The following is a 23044-nucleotide window of genomic DNA, read 5'->3' as shown; positions in this document are numbered from 1 at the left end:
GAAATGTGTCATTGGCGTTAGGAATATGAGGATGTATTTTGGGGAAAAAAAGAAGAAGAAAATAAAAATCTTTTATGAAACTTGAGTTTGAAATCAACAATCGAACTGAAAATAATTATAGATAGACACGTAAATTCCTCACAGCGCGGGTTGGGTCATAAAACTGTAAAACAATTTTGGGGACAAGTACAAAACAATGTATGTGATACTTAATCTGAAATCATAAGTGTTTGTTCTTTTTATGTTTAGATGAAATCGATGTTAACTAATGTAAAGTATATCTTTAGATTATATCGCGTGTTTATTCAATTAAGTTTGTCTGAATGGAGTTTCCGTAGGACGAAGGATCTACTTCCGTGTACGTTATGGCGATCATGATGGCTTCACAATATCATTTTTGCTGATTTACTATTGAAAGCAGTGAAGCCTCGACACAGTACGTCCCATCATAAAATTTATGGAGTAAAACAACATTTATTAGTTCTTCATGTCGGGATAATCTCGTCTCGGAGCCCGTTGAAGCTTTTCCGGCGACTTTATGTTATCTTAGCTTGCTAGCTGCTATACAAAGAGACGCGTTTGTTGTCAACACGTCGCTAAGCAAAAATCAAGAGTGAGTGTAAGCGTTATGCTTATCATATGAAAATGTATGCAAGAAAGATAAAAGAGAACGACGACGTGATTTATCGAGCAAGAGAGGAGAACGAGCGACAATGTCAAAGACTGGATGCTGTTTTCAAGCCCCAAGATGGACTAAACACAGCAGGTTTGTTCACTTTTCCCATCTCGTGTGTTAAGTTAATCATTTCTCTCTCTCTCTCTCTCTCTCTCTCTCTCTCTCTCTCTCTCTCTCTCTCTCTCTCTCTCTCTCTCTCTCTCTCTCTCTCTCTATATATATATATATATATACACTATTTACCCTTTTTTTCCAATGGGATCCTTACTCATAAACATAACATCTTGATTTTAAGGAATGCACGGCCAGCTGTATAGGGGCTGTCTGACAATTATTAAAAGTCGGCACACGTGACTTGAGTGAGCAAAGCTTGACTTTAACAAACCACGTTTGCCTTCTTTCTTCTTGTGTCCTGCAGACCTCAGGGAAGTTCGGCAGCAGTGGAACTCCACGTTGGAGCAGCAGGAGCCTGAGCCTCCCCACGTTAAAGAGGAAGAGGAGGAGGAAGATATCACCAAATTGCCATTTAATCTTGTCATTGTAAAGAGTGAAGATGATGATGAGTACCATGATGATAAAGAATATGATGGAGACCATTGTGGCGGATCCCAAGATGACAGCCTCTTAGCTCCACCACCAGAAAGTGATAATGCAACGTCACACTTTCCCGACACTGATTACGGTGATGATGAACACTCTAAAGGTGATATGACTTGTCACACTGACAGTAAGTGCTTGCAATGTTCCCAGTGTGGGAAAACATTTTGTTCAAAATGGGATTTGAAAGTCCACATGAGAAGTCATACAGGAGAAAAACCTTTCAGATGCTCAATCTGTGGTAACAGATTCACTCGTAAGGGACATTTGAACATACACACAAGAACACACACTGGGGAGAAACCGTTTGCTTGCTTGGTTTGTGGTAAAAGATTTATCCAAAGGGGAAGTTTAATTATGCACACAAGAGCGCACACTGGAGAAAAACCATTTGCCTGCTCAATCTGCAACTTGAGTTTTGGAAGTCGTTCAAATTTAATAACACACTCAAGAACACACACTGGGGAGAAGCCTTTTGCCTGTTTAGAATGTGGTAAACATTTCTCTATAAAGACAAGTTTAATAAGGCACACACGAACACACACTGGAGAGAAGCCCTTTGCATGCTCGGTCTGCAACTTTAGTTTTACTGAACGTTCAGGATTGGTTAAACACATGAGAACGCATACCGGGGAGAAACAGTTTTCATGTACAGTTTGTGGTAAAAGATTCTCTCAAAGACGTACTTTGACAACACACACAAGAATCCACACTGGTGAGAAGCCATTCAGTTGCAGTGTGTGTGATAAAAGATTCCATGTCAAGTGTCAGGTTAAGAGACACAAGTGTGCTGGTGAGAGCAGCACTGGTCACTGACGCTTCAAATCAAATCTAAAGGAACAAGCTGTAAAAGTGTATCTGTGATACAGAATAAAACACAAGTCTACAAACAGTGATAGTTTTGAGTGCCTATTGTAGGAGCTTCATCTTGTCGTATCTTGTTCCCTTGAATCCCTTTTTGTTGCCGTTCGCCCAAGGCCGAAGCGAACTGAGCACCTGCTTTTAGGGCCCTACGACCTAGGGGGCCCTCAAATGCAACAAACGACGAAAAACAGGAACATGAAAAAACCTAAATGTTTAGCTTAATGTGATTGATTTATTTCTGAACTAAAGCTTTGCACATTTTAAAATAGATTTAAGATCGAATTGTTCAACTTTATATTGTCTTCAGACAATTTGTCTCATTGTCTTTCAGGCACATCTGTTAATTTCATCATGAAGTATTTGCGTGATATTTTATAATGTTACTGTTCTCTGTTTATAGTTTTTAAATAACTATGTTATTTGCTGTGGCACTTTATTGTCCTTTCATGACAAATAAACGTTTTTGCACATTACTCGCAGTTGTTTTTTTAAATAATAAACCAGATGACACTTTTATATTAAATGCAAAATAGTACATCACTTTATTGTTGTTATTTTTAACAGCTGTAGATGATATTCAGTATCCTACTTTGTGCTTTATCACTTGAAATGCGATACTCAAGCAGATGTATGCATGATCAATAATCAATATAGGAAAACAAAATTGTGCCTGAGGCCCCATGAGTGTGTGGGCCAGTTCTGCTGTGTTTGATCAAAATGACCTGCGTGACGTCAACTCCAAAGTGCTCTGCCATTAAGGCTTCCAGATTTTTTTTTTTTTTGCATTTATTGTTATTATAATTATTTTTTACAAAGGCCTCACCCATTCTGAATGATCGCCTGACCCACTAGGCGTGCTGCATCCAACTCCTACACAAGTGGAATGTTTGTAAGAGTACATGATGCTATAAGGAATACAATGTACAATGGGTGCCTTGAGATTTTTTTTTTTAGGGCAACAGAACTAGATTCAGAATATATGCTCTTAACCGTTCGGATTGTAAAACTGTGTGTGTGTGTGTGTGAACTATATGTCAAAGAAATGTGTGACATATATTGGGCTTTCACGGAGAAGCTCAAGACATTTGCAGATGATATAACATTATTGATTTTAATTTTTTTCACCAAACAACCGTCTTTGGTGGCTGAGTAATTACTGTGTGTAGTTTGTCCAAGTGGAATTGCCGTACTTTTCCCACTCTATTGCCTTACGTGTAACCTTTGGGTAACCACACGGGCTTCACGGAAATTATTCTTTATTTGTATACTAGTACTTAACGTACTAAAGCTTCGACACACGACGTTTATATAACTAATTTACCGGACTAAGAGGTCATTCAAAGTTATCTGGCTGGTGTCGGTGCACGTTGACGCTTCTGTGGCTATCCTAATTTCGGTTAGCTGAGCTTGTTGGCTGCGAACAAAATAGTTGTTTTTCTCCGACACAAGCTCAGACGTCTCGACACAACCACTTTTAAAAAATAATAATAATAATTTTCCTGGAATCTACGAATGCGGATCAACTCGTCTGGGTGTACGTTGAAGCCTCTCATGCGAGTTGAGTTGCGTTTAACTTAGCTTGCTAGCGGCTAACACAGAGACGCGGAAGTGATCAAGACAGAGCTAAACAGAGATCCAAGTGTGAGTGCAAAGTGTTGTGATTATCGCGGTAAAATGTGTGCAAGGAAGACAGCAGAGTACGTGGAGAAACTTTTTGGAACAAACGAGGAAGACGAGCGACACTATCGACTACTGGACGCGGTTTTCAAGCAGCCTCGAGTTGTGTTGCACAGAGGAGGTGAGTTCACCTTTTACTCACTTGTTTAGTAACTACTTTCCAGTGGGCACGGTATTGCATTAAGTCGCATATAGACTGCTAACACTGGTACTGTGGTTAAAGCAAGACTCTGTGTGGTTGGGAGCATCACGGCCGGTCTACTTTTTGCATTAAAAAAAAGTAATTGCCCATCTGCGGCTTTATGGGATAGTCCGCCCATAAGCGCAACACGAGACTCACGTATGATGCCACCTATTGGTGCCGTGTGCAACGGCCGCCATGTTTGAGGGGCCACCTTTGGAAACAAACAAGATTTCATGCGTTTGACTGATTTTCAATGCAGCGAGATAGCTGAGGTGAGAGCAGCCACCACTAAACATTTTCAAAAGGTTGGCAAAATGTGAATGGGGTTGGGGCTACGTCATCAACGATGACACATAACGGTGATGTCATCAATGGTGACTCTACGATTGCCTCCACATTCGCACTATTCCCAGGATTAACAGCTGAAGATGGTCTGCCGCTCCTTTGCTTGTGATGGACGTCACTCAAAGCAGGCTCTTGTTCTTCTCCTTTGATCCTGGACACCCACTTTTTGACTGTGCTATAGTCTATTGCAAGCATGAAAATGTTTAGGGGTCGTTCCCCTTCCAGAACAAGAAATTCAGTCACAGCTCTCTGCTTCTGACGGGCATCCAACAATATAATTATGTTATTAGTGGGCAAAATTAAATTGGGCTCATTACTTTTTGACTGCCCTTATATAAAAACAATATTACACAACACTAAAGTCACATCATGAAAATTGATTTTACCAAACCATGTGTGTTTTTCCTTTTGTGTCCTGCAGACGTCAGTAAAAAATATCTTCGTCCTAAGCAAGAGGAGCCAAATTGCCCTCCCGGGGAAGATGGGGATAAAGAACCCTCCTACATTAAAGAGGAAGAGGATGATGATGACATCAGCAAGCTGCCATTTCCTTGTGTCATTGTGAAGATTGAAGATTATAAAGAAGAAGCTGATGGAGACCCCTGTGGAGGATCACAAGCGGACAACCGCCTAGTTCCACTTTCAGATAGTGGCGACACGACGTCACACTCTCTTGAAACTGATGACAAGGAACACTCCGAAGGTGATATGACATGCCAATCTGACAACAAACAAATTAACAAAAAAACAAACAACAAACGCTGGAAATGTTCTCACTGTGGAAATACATTTAGTTCAAAGTGGGGTTTGAAAGTACACGTGAGAATACACACTGGGGAGAAAGTTTTTGATTGCTCAACTTGTGGTAAAAGATTTCCCGCACAGGCACACTTGGAAGCGCATGCAAGAACCCACACTGGGGAGAAACCTTTTGCCTGCTTAGTTTGTGGTCGGAGATTCTCTAAAAAGGGAAACTTAGAAAGGCACTCAAGAACCCACACTGGGGAGAAACCTTTTGCCTGCTTAGTCTGTGGGAAACGATTTGCTGCCCATGAAACTTTGGGTAAACACAGAAGGATGCACACTGGGGAGAAAACTTTTGATTGCTCAGTTTGTGCTAAAAAATTCCCTGCACAGTCACACTTGAAAGCACACACAAGGACACACACTGGCGAAAAACCTTTTATCTGCTCAGTTTGTGGTCGATGTTTCTCTCAGAAGGGAAACTTAGCAAGTCACTCAAAAATACACACAGGAGAAAAGTCTTTCACCTGCTCAGTTTGCGGTAAAAGATTTGCTTGTAAGGAACAATTGGGAAGACACACAAACACACACAGTGGAGTGAAGCCTTTTGCCTGCTCAGTTTGTGGTAAAGGATTCTCTACACGGGGATATTTAAAAACACACACTAGAACACATACTGGTGAGAAACCTTTTATTTGCTTAGTTTGTGGTAAAAGATTCACTTTTAGACAATCTTTAAAAACACACTTAAGAACACATACTGGCGAAGAACCTTTTGCCTGCTTAGTCTGTGGTAAAAGATTCACTTTTAAGATATCTTTAATCACACACACAAGAAAACATACTGGGGAGAAACCTAATGTTTGCTCAATTTGTGGTAAAAGATTTTTCACAAAGAGAAATTTAATCAGCCACACAAGAACCCACACTGGAGAGAAACCTTTTGCCTGTGCAGTTTGTGGTAAAGGATTCTTTTCAGGGGGTAATTTAAGAGCACACACAAGAACCCACACCGGGGAGAAACCTTTTGTTTGCCCAGTTTGTGATAAAAGATTCATTCAGAAGGGAAATTTGGAAGCACACACAAGAACACACACTGGAGAGAAACCTTTTGCCTGCACAGTTTGCGGTCAAAGATTCTCTCAGAAGGGCTATTTAAGAAAACACACAAGAACGCACACTGGAGAAAAACCTTTTGCGTGCTCAGTTTGTGATAAAAGATTCTCTTGGAAGAATCAGGTGAAGAAACACAAGTGTGTTGGTGACAATAACAGTGATCAATGAAGCAATGCTCAATGAACAGACTGAAGAAATGTGGACTCTTTTTGGGAAGATGGAAACATGTACATGTGATCCTGAATAAAATACACGTCTACGATCAGTGATAGTGTTCAGTATCTTTCGATCTTCTATTTCCACGTTTGTCTCAGCGTTACATGATACTTGAGTTACCACAGTGAAATGAATGTCAATGTTGGAAATTTGGTGATCTATTTAAATTGGTCTTTTTCCAGGGTTAAATTAATTGTCCAACATACATTTTCAATGACATGTAAAACCCAAGAATGCACAAAATCTATGCAATATTTCTACATTCGGTGTGTCCCGATGTGGATGCATGCATGTGGATGCATGACAACATGGGAAACGGGTGAAAACTCAAAACCTAGTTGATAGCGGCACACCGCAGTGTTAGCAGGAGGAGCTTTCTCTTCATCCCTAAAAAGTAAAAACAAAAAAAAGCCATTTTGCCCTCAAATTACAAGCATCGAACTGTTGAATACACCTACCCACAATCCCAAGTTATCTCACAGTTAACGACAGAGGTCATTTTTCAGTAAGATAGTGTCCCAGCAGCTTTTAACATTGACAAAGCCATCTGAACATTCTACTGGGAACGCTTAACGCTGTGCCGTGCATATGGTCCATTCACAGGACATTAGCACTTTATTTGGGATTTTCATCCACTCAGTCAAAACAGTACACAGTAAAGTATATCCGAATCAGAATCTTTGCTCAATGACTTTCTCTATTTACTGAATATGTTTATGTCCTAAATGTATATTTTGTGTACATACTAGAGTGGCTGCAACTACTAGTGAAAGGTTTGCTGGTGTGATGATGGGGGTGATAACCAGTGCAGTGGTGTCTGCTTAGAACATAATATTGTCCAGTTGAGCAATAACCAGGCCAAGCACAACACATTTTAGATAATGTTCACCCTTCAAAATAAAGACACGCCAGTAAAATAACATGTTAAACCACAGGTTTATAGTGTTTATTTTTTTATTTTTATTATTTTTTTTTTACAACGATAACGATTTATATATATATATATATATATATATATAAACTACGATAATGTATCCAAAACATCGATATAATAATTTATCCAAAATATATATTCTAATTATATCCCCTTTCCTAAAACTAGAGTTCTAGGAAAAACATATTAAAACGGGAATAGGATAAAAATTAAAAAAAATAAAAATCTGCAGCCGTTCTACTTCCGCATTCGCAAATTACGTAACCGCACGAAGGAACTTTTGCATGTTTTTGCACTAGTAGGCGGCTGAACGTACTGAAGCCTTGACACAGTTCGTCCCGGCACTATTATACTGAAATCCAACATAAATACTTACATTTTCGTGTCGGGATAAACTCGTCTCGGTGCAAGTTGGCTCTTCTCCAGCTAGCTTAGCTTACTTTATCTTACCTGCTAGCTAGCCGCGAACAAAGAGAACTCTTTGTTGTCAAGAACGCATCCCTAGATCACTTGCGAGTGTAAGGTGTTGTGAATATCGTGTGGGAATGTGTGCAAGAGCGACAACAGACTACAAGGAGGAAGTTTGTGCCACAAAGCACGCTGTTTTCAAGAAGCCTCGCGTTGCCTTACCTGGAGCAGGTTTGTTCACGTCTTTGGCACTTTTTTTTTTTTTTGCCTCTTGGCTAACCGGTTTGCGCAACCTTTGTCCATTTCAAGTGTCCATAGAGTTAATCCAAGTCACAGCGTGAGATTTGACTTTACCAAGCCAAATGTGTTTTGTCTTCTTGCGTCCTGCAGACTTCGGCGGAACTGATCTTGGTCCCGAGCAACAGAAGCCAGAATCCACTCACATTAAAGAGGAAGGGAAGCCATATCCGCCTTACATTAAAGAGGAAGAAGAGGAGGACGATATCAGCAAGTTTCCATTGACTGTTGTCCATTTGAAGAGTGAAGACAAAGACAAAGGTGTGGACTTACAAAAACAAACCATATTTAAACCTTTTTGAAAATCGTTGAAATCGCCCCCAACAGTTGGAGAGAAAATCTATAATTCTTGTTTTTTTATTTTTGGGAATTAACCAATTAATTTATTTAAAAGGGACATAAGTCAATAAGAAATTGAATTTATTTCTTTCTCCTACCGCTTAGAGACAATCAAGACACGGGCAGCTATCAAAGTGCTGAAGGAGACACACTCACTCATTCATACTTATTATATACACTTAAAGGTTTCGGTCCAAAAGATGACAGGATAAACACATACAGTGCGTTTATGTATGCATGTACTGCTAAACAGTCTTACAAAAATGCCCAGCCTGTTTAGACAATCATGGCACATGCTACATTCGTGTATATATACATATCATGTGACATGAGGTCTGAACAGCTCTAATGAGTACAATATTGATTGGATTTAAACCAGATTTTAGGTTGCGCTTTGAAAGTGGGATATGTCGGGGATTCTCTTGTTATTTCTTTTCTTCGACTGGTATTTGTTCGTTGCTCTTCTTCTTTCTTCTTTGAGCAAATGTTTTTATTGAAACTGTCCCTTGGCCGCCAAATAATTTAACATCTATCTCATTAACATTCCATTCAAATATGTATTACCATTATTGATGCACATTATCATTTGTATTTGTATTGTATTTGTATATATAAAGTCGTAATGTGAGATTTGACTTTTGCAAATCATGTGTGTTTGTCTTCTTGTGCTCTGCAGACGTCAGTGAAAAATATGTTGGTCCTGAGCAGCAGGGGCCAGATCGCACTCACATTAAAGAAGAAGAGGAGGAGGAAGAGCCTCCTCAGATTAAAGAGGAGGCAGAGGAAGACATCACCAAGTTGCTATTCATTGATATCCGTTTGAAGAGTGAAGATGAAGGTAAAGGCCAACGCGAGGAGAGCAGAGGGCCTGAGCCTACCAACAGCAGCTCAAGTCAACACATGACAACAGAAGGTGATAGAGATCACTGCGGAAGGTCACAAGCTGGCAGGCCTCTTCGCTACACTATCAGATAAAGACGACGTAACGTCACACTCTCCTGACACTGATGAGGAACTACTCTAAAGGTGATATGTTATGCCAGACGGACAGCAAACAAAGTAACAAACAAACAAACAACAAACGCTGGGAGTGTTCCTACTGTGGGAAAACATTTTGCTCAAAGTGGGTTTTAAAAGCACATGTGAGAATACACACTGGGGAGAATACTTTTGATTGCTCGGTTTGTGGTAAAAGATTCCCCACACAGTTTCACTTGAAAGCACACGCCAGAACGCACACTGGGGAGAGACCCTTTGCCTGCTCAGTTTGTGATCAACGATTCTCTGATAAGGGAAGCTTGAAGAAGCACACAAGAATACACACTGGTGAGAAACCTTTTGCCTGCTCAGTTTGTGGAAAAAGATTCACGGACCAGCGAACTTTGGGAAAACACAGAAGAATTCACACTGGAGAGAAACCTTTTACCTGCTCAATTTGCGGAAACAGATTCCCTACAAATGGAAATTTAAAAAGACACATAAGAACACACACTGGGGAGAAACCTTTTGTCTGCTTAGTTTGTGGTAAAAGATTTACTTTAAAGGAAAGTTTAATATCACACACAAGAACACACACTGGAGAGAAGCCTTTTGCCTGTTCAGTTTGTGGTAAAAGTTTCCCTCAGAGAGAGCAACTGCGAACACACACAAGAACACACACTGGAGAGCAACTTTGTGCCTGCTCAGTTTGTGGTAAAGGATTCTCTAGACGGGGACTTTTAATAAGGCACTTGAGAACACATAGTGGGGAGAAACCTTTTGCCTGTTCAGTGTGTGGCAAAACCTTCTCTGAAAATGGAAGCTTAAGAAGACACTGTAGAACCCACACTGGAGAGAAACCTTTTGCCTGCCCGGTTTGTGAGAAAAGATTCACTCGGAAGACAGGATTTAATCAGACACACAAGAACACACACCGGGGAGTAACGGTTACATACACGTGTGCTGGTGAGAATACACTGTGGTCAAGCTTAAATTGCCTTTTTGCCGGAGTTGAGGCACATACGTACATAAAGTCCAGTAGTGTGTGAATAAACTTCGACTTTGTGGTAAGATGAAAAAGTGTATATCTGGTGCTGAATAAAATATGCCTTTAAACGGTGATAGTGTTTGGTATCCTTCTGTCTTCGGTTTGTCACATACAGTAGTACATGATACTTAAGTTATTACACTTGTGGTGAAAGTTTACAAACACTCAACTTGGGCATTGTATTTATGGGGTGATATATTTGAACCACTCTTACTCAGGGGGGTAGCTGTGATTTCAGAGGTGTGTGGGTGGTTGGGGTTACAGTCAACAGTAAATATTCATTTTCCCAATATGTGTCACTACTATATCATTTAAAATCTTCACTAATTCTCTACAACAAATGTAAGTTCCCTGGGCTACTAATCCACGCCTATGACCAGGCTTGGATGTACGCCTCCTCTGTTAGAACAAATAAACAAATTAAGGCTGGCAAACACATAATGAATTGTGCTTTAACGCCAGCAGAGGGAGGTAAAGTAATGCGGGTGCTGGACAGGCAAACTCACACATGACTTGGTACATTTGTCCGTTTTAAAAATCAAATAATATATGGCTCTTGAGCACCAAAGTCTTTGAAGACGTTGTTGAAATCGACGTTGATGATGTCAGAATTCTGACTCGCTGTAATTACATTTTGAATAGTTTTCATTCACTATAGCTCTAACGTCATTGTGACTCGTCGAAACGACAGATGGAAATATTTGTATATCAGTTTTGCCAAGTAAAAAGTGAATTACAGACATCTTACAACGTCGTTTTGTCTAGAACTAATTGCGTGACGTTTTCCATTAATGTGTATGGGGTAGTTGCCATTACAGATATCAACTATTCAGCAGTCACTATTAAGTTTGTGCTTTAGAGTTTGTATTTATAATCCCCCTGGCTCCTCTTTTGTACTATTTCATTTGTCGATCACGATGTTGTCTCTGGCTATCTGTTTTGTTTTCTTTTTCGTAAATTGAATAATTTCACTCAAGACTTTGGGAGAAACGAGATAGGTAGCACGTAGTTCCGTAAATCTGAAATGTTCTTTGTGACTAGGCAACAAATGAATTACAGTCCTGCAACACGTATCCAGTCTCGCTGTTGAATGTCAGGTTTGCCTTTTTCCGGCCTCCGTTGAACGCTTACGCTGGACGACGTTTGTCCAAGTGAGGTTGCCGTACAACTTTCGCTGCATCTGTCCTTTAGCGTATGTTTTTCTTACGTTAACCACGCTCACTTATCAAACAATTCTCCCCGAATTAGAACTAAACGTCTGGACGGAATACCTCCCATCACTGCTTTACTGGAGTAAAACATCATTAATTACATCTTCGCGTCTGCATTAACTCGTCTCAGTGCATGTCGAAGCTTCTCGGCCTAGCATAGTTTAGCTTGCTAGCCGCTAACAAAGAGACGCGTTTGTTTACACATCGCTGAAGAGATTAGCTGTGAGTGTAAAGTGTTGTGAATATCGTGTGAAAATGTGTGCGACCCGTGTAAAACAAGAGTACGAGGAGAAAATGTGTCAAACAAAAGGGGAGAACAAGAGACAACATCAACGGCAGGACGCTGTTTTCAAGAAGCCTCAAAATGTGTCACACAGAGCAGGTTTGTTTACTTCTTCCACTCACCTGTTTAGGAACTAACGACTTCCTTTTTTTTTTGTATTCGGAGTTGTTAATTGCATTTCCATTATTACGTCAAACACAATGACAAAAGGGGATTCTAAAAGAAACCGAACCCTCAAATGAAACGGATAAAAAGGCCATACAGCAGTTACACAATAAAAGGGCAGTTCATTAATCCAAGCAAAATGTAGTTCAACTTTGTACAACAATATAAACTTTTCAGTAACAAAGTGAAGCAGAAGACCATGTATTAGATTTACTTCACATTGTTTTAATCATGAAAGCCGGTGGAAAGCAATCATAGTCGAACATTGTCAAAGACATAGTGCCATTTATACGTTGCACACTGATCCACTTCAGTGGTGGTAGCAACTGTTGCGATAAACCACATACAATCTATTCTTTTCTATAGTTTATCCTAAATCAGAGATTTTATTTTATGGCCATATTGCCCAGCCCTTGCCAGAAATCACAACCAAAACTGTTAGCTGCTCTTCTTTATTATGATTAGAAACTGTGCCGTGGCCGCTTCCAAAAACTAAGAATTTGACTTTGAGTTTATTAGCATGCCTTTTGGGCCTTTATTACCATTCATGATACTTTACTTTTTACATTTTATTACTTGTATTATCTCCAGTACATCTTAACTATGTTCTTTTGCTCATTTGGCTCACCTGTTAAACTTCCAAGCAATAATACACAACCTCAAAGCCACAATTCTATACCTTACTTTATCAAATCATATTTTTGTATTCTTGTGCCCTGTAGACGTGTGTCCTGAGATGCAGGAGCGACAGTCCCATCACATGAAGGAGGCGGAGGAGGAAGAGGAAGAAGAGGAGGAGGATGAGGAAGAGCACTACCACTTTAAACAGGAAGATGAGGCAGAGCCCTCCCAGGTCAAAGAGGAGGAAGAGCTCGTCTACATTAAAGAGGAGGAGGAGGAGGAAGAAATCACCAATTTGCCATTGACGGTTGTCGTATTGAAGAGTGAAGGCGATGACGACGAAGGTCAAAGGGACGAGGCGCGAGGGGGTGATCCTCCGAGCAGCAGCTCAAGTCAATACATAACAACAGAAGGTGATGAAGACTTCTGCGGAGGATCACATGCAGACAGCCTTTTAGCTCCATTATCAGATAGTGATGACAAAATGACACGCTCGCCTGACATTGATGATGGTGATGAACAATCTAAAGGTGATATGACATGTCACACTGACAACAAACGCTGGGAGTGTTCTCAATGTGGGAAAACATTTTGTTCAAAGTCAGGTTTGAACCTTCACATGAGAATACACTCAGGGGAGAAATCTTTTGATTGCTCAGTTTGTGGTAAAATATTCCCTACACAGGCACACTTGAGACCACACGCAAGAACACATACTGGCGAGAAACCTTTTGCTTGCTCAATTTGTGGTCAAAGATTCTCGGAAAATGGAAGCTTAAGAAGACACATAAGAACACACACTGGGGAAAAACCTTATACCTGCTCAGTTTGTGGTAAAGGTTTTGCGACTCAGGGAAATTTAAGAACACACACAAGAACCCACACTGGCGAGAAGCCTTATGCATGCTCATTTTGTGGTCAAAGATTCTCTGGACAGGGAAGCTTAAGAAGACATTCAAGAATACACACTGGTGAGAAACTTTTTTCCTGCTCAGTTTGTGGTAAAGACTTTTCCACAAAAGGTAGTTTAAGAAGACACACAAGAGCGCACACTGGTGAGAAACCTTTTGCCTGCTCAGTTTGCGGCATGAGATTCAGTTGGAAGGGATATTTAATAACACACAAAACAACACACACTGGCGAGAAACCTTTTGCCTGCTTAGTTTGTGGTAAAAGATTCACATTGAAGCCATATTTAGTAAGGCACACAAGAACGCACACTGGGGAGAGACCTTTTGTCTGCTCAGTTTGCGGTACGTCATTCTCTGACACAGGAAGCTTAAGAAGACACACAAAAATTCACACTGGCGAGAAACCCTTTGCCTGCCCAGTTTGTGGTAAAAGATTCACTCGGAAGAGAGATTCAATCAGGCATACAAGAACACACACTGGGGAGAAGCCTTTTGACTGCTCGGTTTGTGGTAAAAGATTCTCTTGTAAGCATCATGTTAAGACACACAAGTGTGCCGGTCAGAAAAGCAGCAGTCAATTAAGTTTTAAATAGACTGAAAAAACTTGACTCTTTGTGCCAAGATGGAAGAGTGTACGGTCAATGTATTCCTTAATAAAATACTTCAAACAGTGATAGTGTTCAATATTTTTCTCTCTCTTCTATTTTGATGTTGTGTCAGAGATAGTATAGTTGTACGTTCACTTGACTTTGGTGCAGGCAGCGTGGGTTAAAATCCTACACCAATAACGGCGTTAATATGCATGTGAATGGTTGTCTGTCTTTCTACTGCATGTGCTTTGCGACTAACTTGCAACTAGTGCTAAAGAAAATGGATAAATGGGTAGAGAAATACTTCCATCTTTGTCACAACATTACATGATACTGTGGCCAAATGTGTACATACACTCAACACGGGCATGAATGTGATATTAATGTTGGTCTTTTGGTGATTTATTTGAACTTTTCTTTTTCCAGAACGGAATAATTGTGCAACAGGCATCTTTAATGACTTTTTAAAAATAGGAATGGACTTATTTCAGATTGTTCTCTCATCTACACTGGGCTAAAATTATGCATTGTATCCAAAACATATGGATTAAACATTTATAATCATCAGATTAAAATTTGCATGTGCTGTTTTTCTGCCGCTTCAATATATGGGTGAATTGGAGGAATTGTAACTTTGAGCACGTTGAAGTTCAGTCAATTGTTAATTGTACACAAAATGGAAAAAGTTAAGTGAAACATTTTTTAACCATTACTTTTAAATATATCTTAAAAAGTGCAACTGCTCTGATGTCAGCCTCTTGAATTTGTATACTTTGTGATTTCCTTAGTCCTCAATGAAAGCAGAAAAAAAACGTCTCGTGTTTTAAGTAAGAAAGTAGCTGTAATACCATTTTAAATGACACGACACCAGCAAATTGTAATTTTATGAACAAGTGTCGAATAGGGAGAAAACGCTGTTATTGGTTGCTGTTATTTTTAATAAATAAATCCTGTTCATTATTTCAGTGTAAAGAAATTATACTGGGTGATTTTAGCCGTTTTGAATATCTCTCGTTTTTAGTTAGAGGTGACCCAAAGGTTATTGTTTTAATAATTTATAGGCCTCCAAGCTACAATGGAAAATTTATGGAGGACTTTTCAGAACTGCTGCCAGTTATTTGTACTGACTTCAACTATTTTGTCATAACGGGAGACTTTAACATTCATGTTGACAATAACATGGGGGGGAAAAAAAAAAAAAAAAAAAAAATCGAAAAGAACTTTCTGCTATACGAGACACATTTGACCTCTCAACATATTAAGAGTCCAACCCACCCGCAATGTCACATCTTAGACCTGGTCATCTCGAAGGATGTTGAAATTCTATCAATTGACATTAAGGATATTGCTATTTCTGACCATTTTTGTGTATTCTTTCAATTACAGATTCTGGCAAAAGTTCAGACAACCTCTATCTCTATTAAGAAAAGGTACATCAATGAGAGTGGAGTTTATGGAGACCATTGCTGTGCCACAAACTGGGAATGGTGAGACAGTTGAAAACCTTTTGGATAATTTCACCTGTAAAATCTCAAATGTCATGAATGCTGTCGCTCCTAAGACAATCTTGAGGCGACCTAGAACACCGTGGAGGAGCACAATGATGGTATAGACCTCTTCAATCAAACCACAACAAAACTGAGATAATTGTTTTTGGCAATAAAGAAAAGAGGATTGTTGTTAGTAAATACCTGGAGTCACTCTCTTTAAAAGACTAAGTCCGAAACCTCGGTGTTCTGATAGATTCCGACCTGACTTTCAACAGTCATATCAAATCAATTACTAAAACTCCCTTCTACCATCCGAAGAATATATCCAGAGTGAAGGCTTGCATGTGTCAAGCAGAAGCTCATCCATGCTTTTATCTCAAGTAGACTTGACTATCAGAATCAGAATCATCTTTATTTGCCAAGTATGTCCAAAAACACACAAGGAATTTGTCTCCGGTAGTTGGAGCCGCTCTAGTACAACAAACAGTCAATTTACAGAACACTTTGGAGACAGAAAGACATTGACAAAAAAAAAAAAAAAAAACAGTCACTGAGCAGTAAAGGGTTGCTCGTTCTCTGGTAATGCTCTATTGTAATGGTCTTCTGACTGGACTCCCCAAAAAGAGCATTAAACAGCTACAGCTCATTCAGAATACTGCAGCTCGGGTTCTGACCAGAACGAGGTCAGAACATATTAGTCCAATTCCCAAGTCTTTACACTGGCTTCCAATCAGCTTTAGAATAGATTTTAAAGTTCTGCTACTGGTCTATAAATCACTAAACGGCTTATGTCCTGAATACATGAATGAAATGCTCATGGAATATAAACCCAGCAGTGCTCTGAGATCAAATAGCGGCGCACAGAGTCCAAAGCAAACACGGTGAAGCAGCATTTAGCTATTATGCTGCACACAAATGGAATAAGTTGCCAACAGAAGTCACATCAGCCCCGAGTGTGCATGTTTTTAAGTCCAGGTTAAAGATTCTTCTTTTTTTCCCCCCATGCTTTCTGGAGCATTTCCACTCTTAAATGATATTCCTTGTTTTAATTGTATTTTTATTTGATTGTATTTTTTCCTTTTTGTTTTTAATGTTTATAAGCTGTTTTTTTTTCTTTGTTTTTAAATTCTTTTAATCATGTAAAGCACATTGAGTTACCTTGTGTATGAAATGCGCTATATAAATAAATTTGCTTTGCTTTTAAGCAAAACAAGGCATTCCTGGACATCAGCTTGGACTTGGGAACAATATATAATAGAACATATAACATATTCTTCCGATTATTCTTTTTGGAACCCTCATCCGTAAAGTGAAACATCTGGGCAATGTATGACTTTAATGACCCAAAACCTGTACGATGTGGATCTGATGATGTTTCTTCGTGATTATGTGGACAAAGTTTTGATCTGAAAATGTTCTGGGTAGTCTTGGTTAAATAACTTTATTACCTTTCTAAATGTATTTTTAAAACGAATTAGTTATAATCACTAATTATTTTTTTCAAACATATAATTCATTTACTCCTGTAATTAATAGGAACTGAATAGTAACTGAACTTTTTTCATAAATGTAATTAGTTACCAGGGCACTTATTCCATGCCTTTTTTTTTTTTTTTTTCCTTTAAACCTTGAAGTATGTATAAGTATGTAAATATTTCTTAGCAGTTTTCATGAGCCAGTTGCATTGACGGTACATCATTTAACTTCATATTTTTGGGAGCTCAAACCACAATGGACCAAAGACGGCCTTTTCTTCATTATTATTCACAACTGTGAGACAGATGTGCTAATCAATGCCGCCTTATTATATACAGTATATCCAAAACAAAAGGAGTAAACACTTACATTCAAATTAAGTTAGATCTGCTCTTTTTGGTGTCTATCTGTTTCTGAAATATATATGTACACTTGTACACCATAGGTGTCAAACTCAAGGCCCGGGGGCCAGATGCGGCCTGCCACATCATTTTACGTGGCCCACGAAAGCAAATCATGCTTGTAAACTTCTGTGATTTTTGCTAAAATCTGTACCCAAATTCCAAATTGTCATAATGATAATGTTGAGATATTGCATTTTTCTGTTACCAAACCCTTTCTTCTACGGTAACTTAAACAATACTTGAACAAACTATTATCAGTGGGTTCAGTTCCCACTCTTTGACGGTGCGAATGTGAGTGCAAATGGTTGTCCACGTCTATATGTGCCGTGCGACTGTGTGGCGACCAGTTCTGGGTGTAGTCCGCCTTTCGCCCGAAGTCAGCTGGGATGGGATCCAGCGCCCCGTGACCCTAACCAGGATAAGCGGTGTTGAAAATGGATGGCTGGAAATCACTAAAAGACCAATATTAAAATGACATTCATACCAATGTCGAGCGTAAGTTAACTCCTGACCGCAACTGTAATAATTCAAGTATGATGTAATGCTGTGACAAACATGAATATAGAATATACTGAACATTGTTTGAACATATTTGCATTTTATTCCTGATAACATGGGATACAATTTTACTGCTTACCACAACAGACAAAGTTTCTTAGCAATTTATTTAAAATTTAATTTACAGCTACTTTTCCCACAAGCAAACTTGTGTCTCATGGTTACTTGCCAGAGTGTAATTTTGTGTGAATAACCAATCCAGTATGATCAATGAAAGTTAAGTTGCAGACTGAGCAGGCAAAAGGCTTCTCCCTCGTGTGTGTTTTTGTGTGCGTTTCTAAATGTCCCTTCTGAGTGAATCTTTTAGCACAAACTGAGCAGGCAAAAGGCTTCTCTCCAGTGTGTATTTTTATGTGCCTTATTAAATCTATCTTCATAGTGAATCTTTTGTTGCAAATTGAACATACAAAGGGTTTCTCCCCAGTGTGTATTCTTGTGTGCCTTATCAAACCTGTCTTCAGAGTGAAACATTTACCACAAACTGTGCAGGCAAACGGTTTCTCTCCAGTGTGTGTTCTTGTGTGTCTTGCCACTTGTTCTTTTTGAGCAAATCTTTTGCCACAATATAAGCAGGCAAACGGTTTCTCTCCGGTGTGTGTTCTTTCGTGCCTAATTAAATCTGTCTTCAAAGTGAATCTTTTACTGCAAACTGAACAGGCAAAAGGCTTTTCTCCAGTGTGTGTTATCGTGTGTGTTCTTAAGTTACCCTTTTCAGAGAATCTTTTACCACAAACTGAGCAGGCAAAAGGCTTTTCTCCAGTATGTGTTCTTTTGTGGACTTTCAACCTCGACTTTGAACTCAAAGTTTTCCCACACTGACATTTCCAGCGTTTGTTGTCAGTGTGACATGTCATAACACCTTTAGAAGGTTCATCATCATCATCAGTGTCAGGAGAGTGCCCCGTTATGTCGTCACTATCTGACAGTGGAGCTAAGAGGCTTTCTGCTTGTGTTCCTCCGTTGTGGTCGCCATCACCTTCTGTTGTCACATGTTGACTTGAACTACTGCTTAGAGGCTCAGCCTCTATGTTGTCCTTACTTTGACCTCTGTCTTCATCCTCACTCTTCAAAGGGACAAAGGTCAATGGCAACCAGGTTATATCCCCCTTCTCCTGTCCCACATAGGTGTGCTCTGGCTCCTCTTCCTCTTTAATGAAGGGGAAGTCTAGATCCTGCTGCTCTACCCTGGAGCTACATGCCTGCTGCTCAGGACCAAGGTCTTCCAATCCCAAACTAAAATTGCAGATTGAACCAATGCAAGGTTTCTTTCCAGTGTGTATTCTTCTGTGCCTTATTAAACTTCCATTTACAGAGAAACCTTTACCACAGACTAAGCAGGCAAAAGGTTTCTCCCCAGTGTGCAGTCTTGTGTGTTTTACAACATGTCCCTTTTGAGTGAATCTTTTACCACAGACTGAGCATGCAAAAGGTTTCTCTCCAGTGTGTGTTCTTTTATGCGAGTTCAAATGTCCTCTTTGTGAGAATCTTTTACCGCAATCTGAGCAGCTGAAAGGTTTTTCTCCAGTGTGGATCATCATGTGTCTTCTCCGATCAGTCTTGCCACCAAAGGTTTTGTCACAGTGAGAACATTTCCAGTGTTTGTTTTGTGTCGTGTCACCTTTAGAGTGTTCATCTTCATCAGTGTCAGTAGAGTGTGACGTTATGTCGTCGCTTTCTGATAGTGGCGCTAAGAGGCTGTCTGCTGGTGATCCTCCACAGTGGTCTCCATCACCTTCTGTTGTCACATGTTGACTTGAACTGCTGCTTGGAGGCTCCGCCCCTCTGTTCTTCTCACATTGACCTTTGTCCTCATTATCTTCACTCTTCAAAACAACAATAGTCAATGGCAACTTGGTGATGTCATACTCCTCCTCTTCCTCTTTAATTTGAGGGGAGTCTGGGTCCTGCTGGTCAGGGTGAAGATCTTCACTAACATCTGCAGGATACAATAAGACAAACATGGTTGGTATAGTTGACTCTCATGTTTTGTCTTTGTTGTTGTGCATTTTTGTTTACACAAAATTGTTGGCGCCCTTCTGGTAAAGAGAGAAAACCCCACAAATAAACTGACAAATGTAATACTGAATAAAAACATGTTGAAAAATAACTAATGAAAGATAGTTGGTCCAACCGGATTATTATAAAGAAAAAAAAATGAAACTGGGTTGGGCCAAAACGATGCTACCACTTTTATGCCCCTGGTAACAGTAGTAACCACACTATTGATTTATTTATTTTTTGTACTTCTGGAATCGCTTAATGCATTTTTTTAAAGCGCTGGTTTGACGGGCTAGCGCAGTTCTCCAAATAAGAGGCAAAACGTGCTTGCTTCCGCTGAGCCAATACCCACCGGTGGGAGATCAAGCAAGCAAAAAGAAAAACCCAGAGACATACCTGAGGGGAACACCTAAAATTAGGGGGAAACCATCCACCTACTAATTACTATAAATGTATTTATACTTATAAATAAAGTAATAGATAGGTGCAAATGTACTGTATACAATGATTGTCATCAAAACATTGGGAGAATCCCCATGGCAACGTATTCCACAAACTCAATATGGCGGAAAAGATGACGTCAAAGAGTCCCAAGGATGAGGGCATAAAAACGGAAACATTATTATGAGTAGAAAGTAGTTACAATCCCAATTCCAATCAAGTTGGGACATTGTGTTAAACATAAATAAAAACAGAACACAATGATTTGCAAATCATGTTCTACCTATAGTTAATTGAATACACTACAAAGACAAGATATTTAATGTTCAAACTGATCAACTTGATTGTTTTTAGCAAATAGTCATGAACTTAGAATTTTATGGCTGCAACACGTTCCAAAAAAGCTGGGACAGGGTCATGTTTACCACTGTGTTACGTCACCTTTTCTTTTCACAACATTCAATAAACGTTTGGGAACTGAGGACTCTAATTGTTGAAGCTTTGTAGGTGGAATTCTTTCCCATTCTTGCTTGATGTACAGTTTCAACTGTTCAGCAGTACTGGGGTCTCCGTTGTCGTATTTTGCGCTTCATAATGCGCCACACATTTTCAATGGGAGACAGGTCTGGACTGCAGGCCGGCCAGTCTCGTACCCGCACTCTTTTACTACGAAGCCACGCTGTTGTAACATGTGCAGAATGTGGTTTGGCATTGTCTTGCTGAAATAAGCCGGGGCGTCCATGAAAAAGACGTTGCTTGGATGGCAGCATATGTTTCTCCAAAACCTGTATGTACCTTTCAGCATGAATGGTGCCTTCACAGATGTGTAAGTTACCAATGCCATTGGCACTAACACAGCCCCATACCATCACAGATGCTGGCTTTTGAACTTTGCCTCCATAACAGTCCGTATGGTTCTTTTCCTCTTTGGCCAGGAGGACACGACGTCCACAATTTCCAAAAACAATTAGAAATGTGGACTTTAAAAAAAAAAAAAAAAAAAGTTTAATCAGTTTATTTGAAAGGGGACAATGCTATTTCATAAAACACATGAAATACACATGGTTAAAAAAAGCCAGAATTAGCCAGAAGGCTAGTCTTCATCTGTAGTCCCCTGCCCATGATGTAAAAAAGCAGTAAAATACATCTACAAGACAATATAATACAGGATACATAAAGACTTACTATACTATTGAGAGAGAATAAAACCACAAATCATTTGATCATAACAAAAAAAAAAAACATCATAACATACTTGTCTTTTAGTGTTGGCAGCGATAGGTGTTAACTAACCACATGTTCAGTTTTTTTGTGAAGGCCTTGTATGTTGGAAGCAGTTTAACCTCCTCAGGTATTGAGTTCCACTCACCAGCGCTCCTCACTGACCAGGCTGACTTACTGAAAGTGCTCCTGAGCAGAGGAATGAGACAGTCACCTCTGACAGAGCCTCGAGTGACACGCTCAGAGCTGTTTCTTTGGCTGATGAACTCAGCCAGAGGAGCTGGAGCCAAATCATGCAGTACTTTATAAATCAAATTTAAATCTGCAAATATGTGAAGACTGTCCCAGTTTAAAAGACTGTTTTTGTTTTTAAATTGGCCAGGGGACTACAGATGAAAACTAGCCTTCTGGCTAATTCTGGCTTTTTTAACCATGTGTATTTCATGTGTTTTATGAAATTGCATTGTCCCCTTTCAAATAAACTGATTAAATTTTTTTTTAAAAAAACAGGTGTTTGATGAGCATTCATCCACTTTCTCAGTCTTTGTTGCCACCTGTCCCAGCTATTTTGGATCGTGTTGCAGCCATATAATTCCAAGTTAATGATTATTTGCTAAAAACAATAACGTTCTTCAGGTTGAACATTAAATATCTTGTCTTTGTAGTGTATTCAATTAAATATAGGTTGAACATGATTGGCAAATCATTGTATTCTCTTTTTATTTATGTTTAACACAACGTCCCAACTTCATTGGAATTGGGGTTGTACGAAAGAGGTGAGAGGACGAGTGGACGAACCTGCTCTTTGCAACACATCTTGACACATCCTGATACTATCCTCCAGTACTTGACGTTGCCACTCGTTCTCCTCTTTTGTCGCAGAAAGTTCCCCCACGTGCTCTTCTTTCATACTTTTTGCACACATTGTCACACGATAATCACACAAATGTACACTCACACTTGATCCCTGCTTATCGACGTCTCGCTAACAAACGTGTCTCTTTGTTTGCGGCTAAGCTATCTGGACAAGCTTCAACGTGCGCGGGGAAGACTTATTCCAGACTTCGGGCCTCTTTTAAAGTCAAAACGCCTCACCTTTGTCCCATTATTTCTTAACCTTTGTTGGAATACGTCATCGGGCCAAAATCTAGCATAGATTACTCCTGAGCAACATTTACAAACGGAAAGGAGATATATGACCCACAATCCTTTACGGCAGCAACAAGCAACCGACCATAAAGATAGAATGGCT

The 23044-nt window shown here is 39.6% G+C and overlaps 5 protein-coding genes across 9 annotated transcripts; 4 read left to right on the top strand and 1 right to left on the bottom strand.

Moving 5' to 3' along the window:
• The first annotated feature begins 372 nt into the window (after window positions 1-372).
• On the top strand, window positions 373-2498 carry LOC133418098 (gastrula zinc finger protein XlCGF17.1-like). Its single transcript, XM_061706469.1, has 2 exons — window positions 373-766; window positions 1095-2498. Exons 1-2 carry the CDS (start codon window positions 640-642, stop codon window positions 2087-2089), a joined length of 1122 nt encoding a protein of 373 aa, XP_061562453.1. The 5' UTR covers window positions 373-639; the 3' UTR covers window positions 2090-2498.
• An 836-nt stretch (window positions 2499-3334) lies between these two features.
• On the top strand, window positions 3335-6462 carry LOC133417543 (gastrula zinc finger protein XlCGF57.1-like). The gene is made up of 2 exons (XM_061705281.1): window positions 3335-3935; window positions 4765-6462. Exons 1-2 carry the CDS (start codon window positions 3812-3814, stop codon window positions 6369-6371), a joined length of 1731 nt encoding a protein of 576 aa, XP_061561265.1. The 5' UTR covers window positions 3335-3811; the 3' UTR covers window positions 6372-6462.
• A 1127-nt stretch (window positions 6463-7589) lies between these two features.
• LOC133399414 (oocyte zinc finger protein XlCOF19-like) lies at window positions 7590-10320 on the top strand. Its single transcript, XM_061670995.1, is given in 4 exon segments — window positions 7590-7992; window positions 8152-8319; window positions 9074-10280; window positions 10282-10320. Coding segments are annotated over 2 exon segments (915 nt in total). The 5' UTR covers window positions 7590-7992; window positions 8152-8319; window positions 9074-9404.
• Window positions 10321-11595: 1275 nt separating this feature from the next.
• LOC133417623 (zinc finger protein OZF-like) lies at window positions 11596-16833 on the top strand. 4 transcript variants are annotated; one of them, XM_061705519.1, is made up of 3 exons: window positions 11596-12016; window positions 12805-13116; window positions 15591-16833. In XM_061705519.1, the coding sequence occupies exons 1-3, from the start codon at window positions 11890-11892 to the stop codon at window positions 15626-15628; spliced, it is 477 nt and encodes a 158-aa protein (XP_061561503.1). In that variant the 5' UTR covers window positions 11596-11889; the 3' UTR covers window positions 15629-16833. The 4 variants fall into 4 exon arrangements, with proteins under 4 accessions (XP_061561503.1, XP_061561493.1, XP_061561484.1 ...); XM_061705509.1 differs by having other exon boundaries at window positions 12805-13233; XM_061705500.1 differs by having other exon boundaries at window positions 12805-13674.
• Window positions 16834-18161: 1328 nt separating this feature from the next.
• LOC133417431 (zinc finger protein ZFP2-like) lies at window positions 18162-22987 on the bottom strand. 2 transcript variants are annotated; one of them, XM_061705228.1, is made up of 2 exons: window positions 22591-22987; window positions 18162-20068 (listed from the first exon to the last, which is right to left on the bottom strand). In XM_061705228.1, the coding sequence occupies exons 1-2, from the start codon at window positions 22715-22717 to the stop codon at window positions 18294-18296; spliced, it is 1902 nt and encodes a 633-aa protein (XP_061561212.1). In that variant the 5' UTR covers window positions 22718-22987; the 3' UTR covers window positions 18162-18293. The 2 variants fall into 2 exon arrangements, with proteins under 2 accessions (XP_061561212.1, XP_061561222.1); XM_061705238.1 differs by having other exon boundaries at window positions 18162-19955.
• Window positions 22988-23044: the final 57 nt, after the last annotated feature.

The sequence above is a fragment of the Phycodurus eques genome, chromosome 2, assembly GCF_024500275.1.
Source record: "Phycodurus eques isolate BA_2022a chromosome 2, UOR_Pequ_1.1, whole genome shotgun sequence".
NCBI lineage: Eukaryota > Metazoa > Chordata > Actinopteri > Syngnathiformes > Syngnathidae > Phycodurus > Phycodurus eques.
Note: the sequence above shows the minus strand (reverse complement) of the source record. Positions and strands in the feature narration are given on the sequence as shown.

Bases quoted from the DNA above. Each gene is read 5' to 3' on its own strand.
- LOC133418098 (XM_061706469.1), top strand. From the start codon at position 640: ATGAAAATGTATGCAAGAAAGATAAAAGAGAACGACGACGTGATTTAT. The intron at 767-1,094 runs GTTTGTTCACTT...TGTGTCCTGCAG, and splicing joins AGATGGACTAAACACAGCAG to ACCTCAGGGAAGTTCGGCAG.
- LOC133417543 (XM_061705281.1), top strand. From the start codon at position 3,812: ATGTGTGCAAGGAAGACAGCAGAGTACGTGGAGAAACTTTTTGGAACA. The intron at 3,936-4,764 runs GTGAGTTCACCT...TGTGTCCTGCAG, and splicing joins AGTTGTGTTGCACAGAGGAG to ACGTCAGTAAAAAATATCTT.
- LOC133417623 (XM_061705490.1), top strand. From the start codon at position 11,890: ATGTGTGCGACCCGTGTAAAACAAGAGTACGAGGAGAAAATGTGTCAA. The intron at 12,017-12,804 runs GTTTGTTTACTT...TGTGCCCTGTAG, and splicing joins AAATGTGTCACACAGAGCAG to ACGTGTGTCCTGAGATGCAG.
- LOC133417431 (XM_061705228.1), bottom strand. From the start codon at position 22,717: ATGTGTGCAAAAAGTATGAAAGAAGAGCACGTGGGGGAACTTTCTGCG. The intron at 20,069-22,590 runs GTTCGTCCACTC...TGTATCCTGCAG, and splicing joins AGATGTGTTGCAAAGAGCAG to ATGTTAGTGAAGATCTTCAC.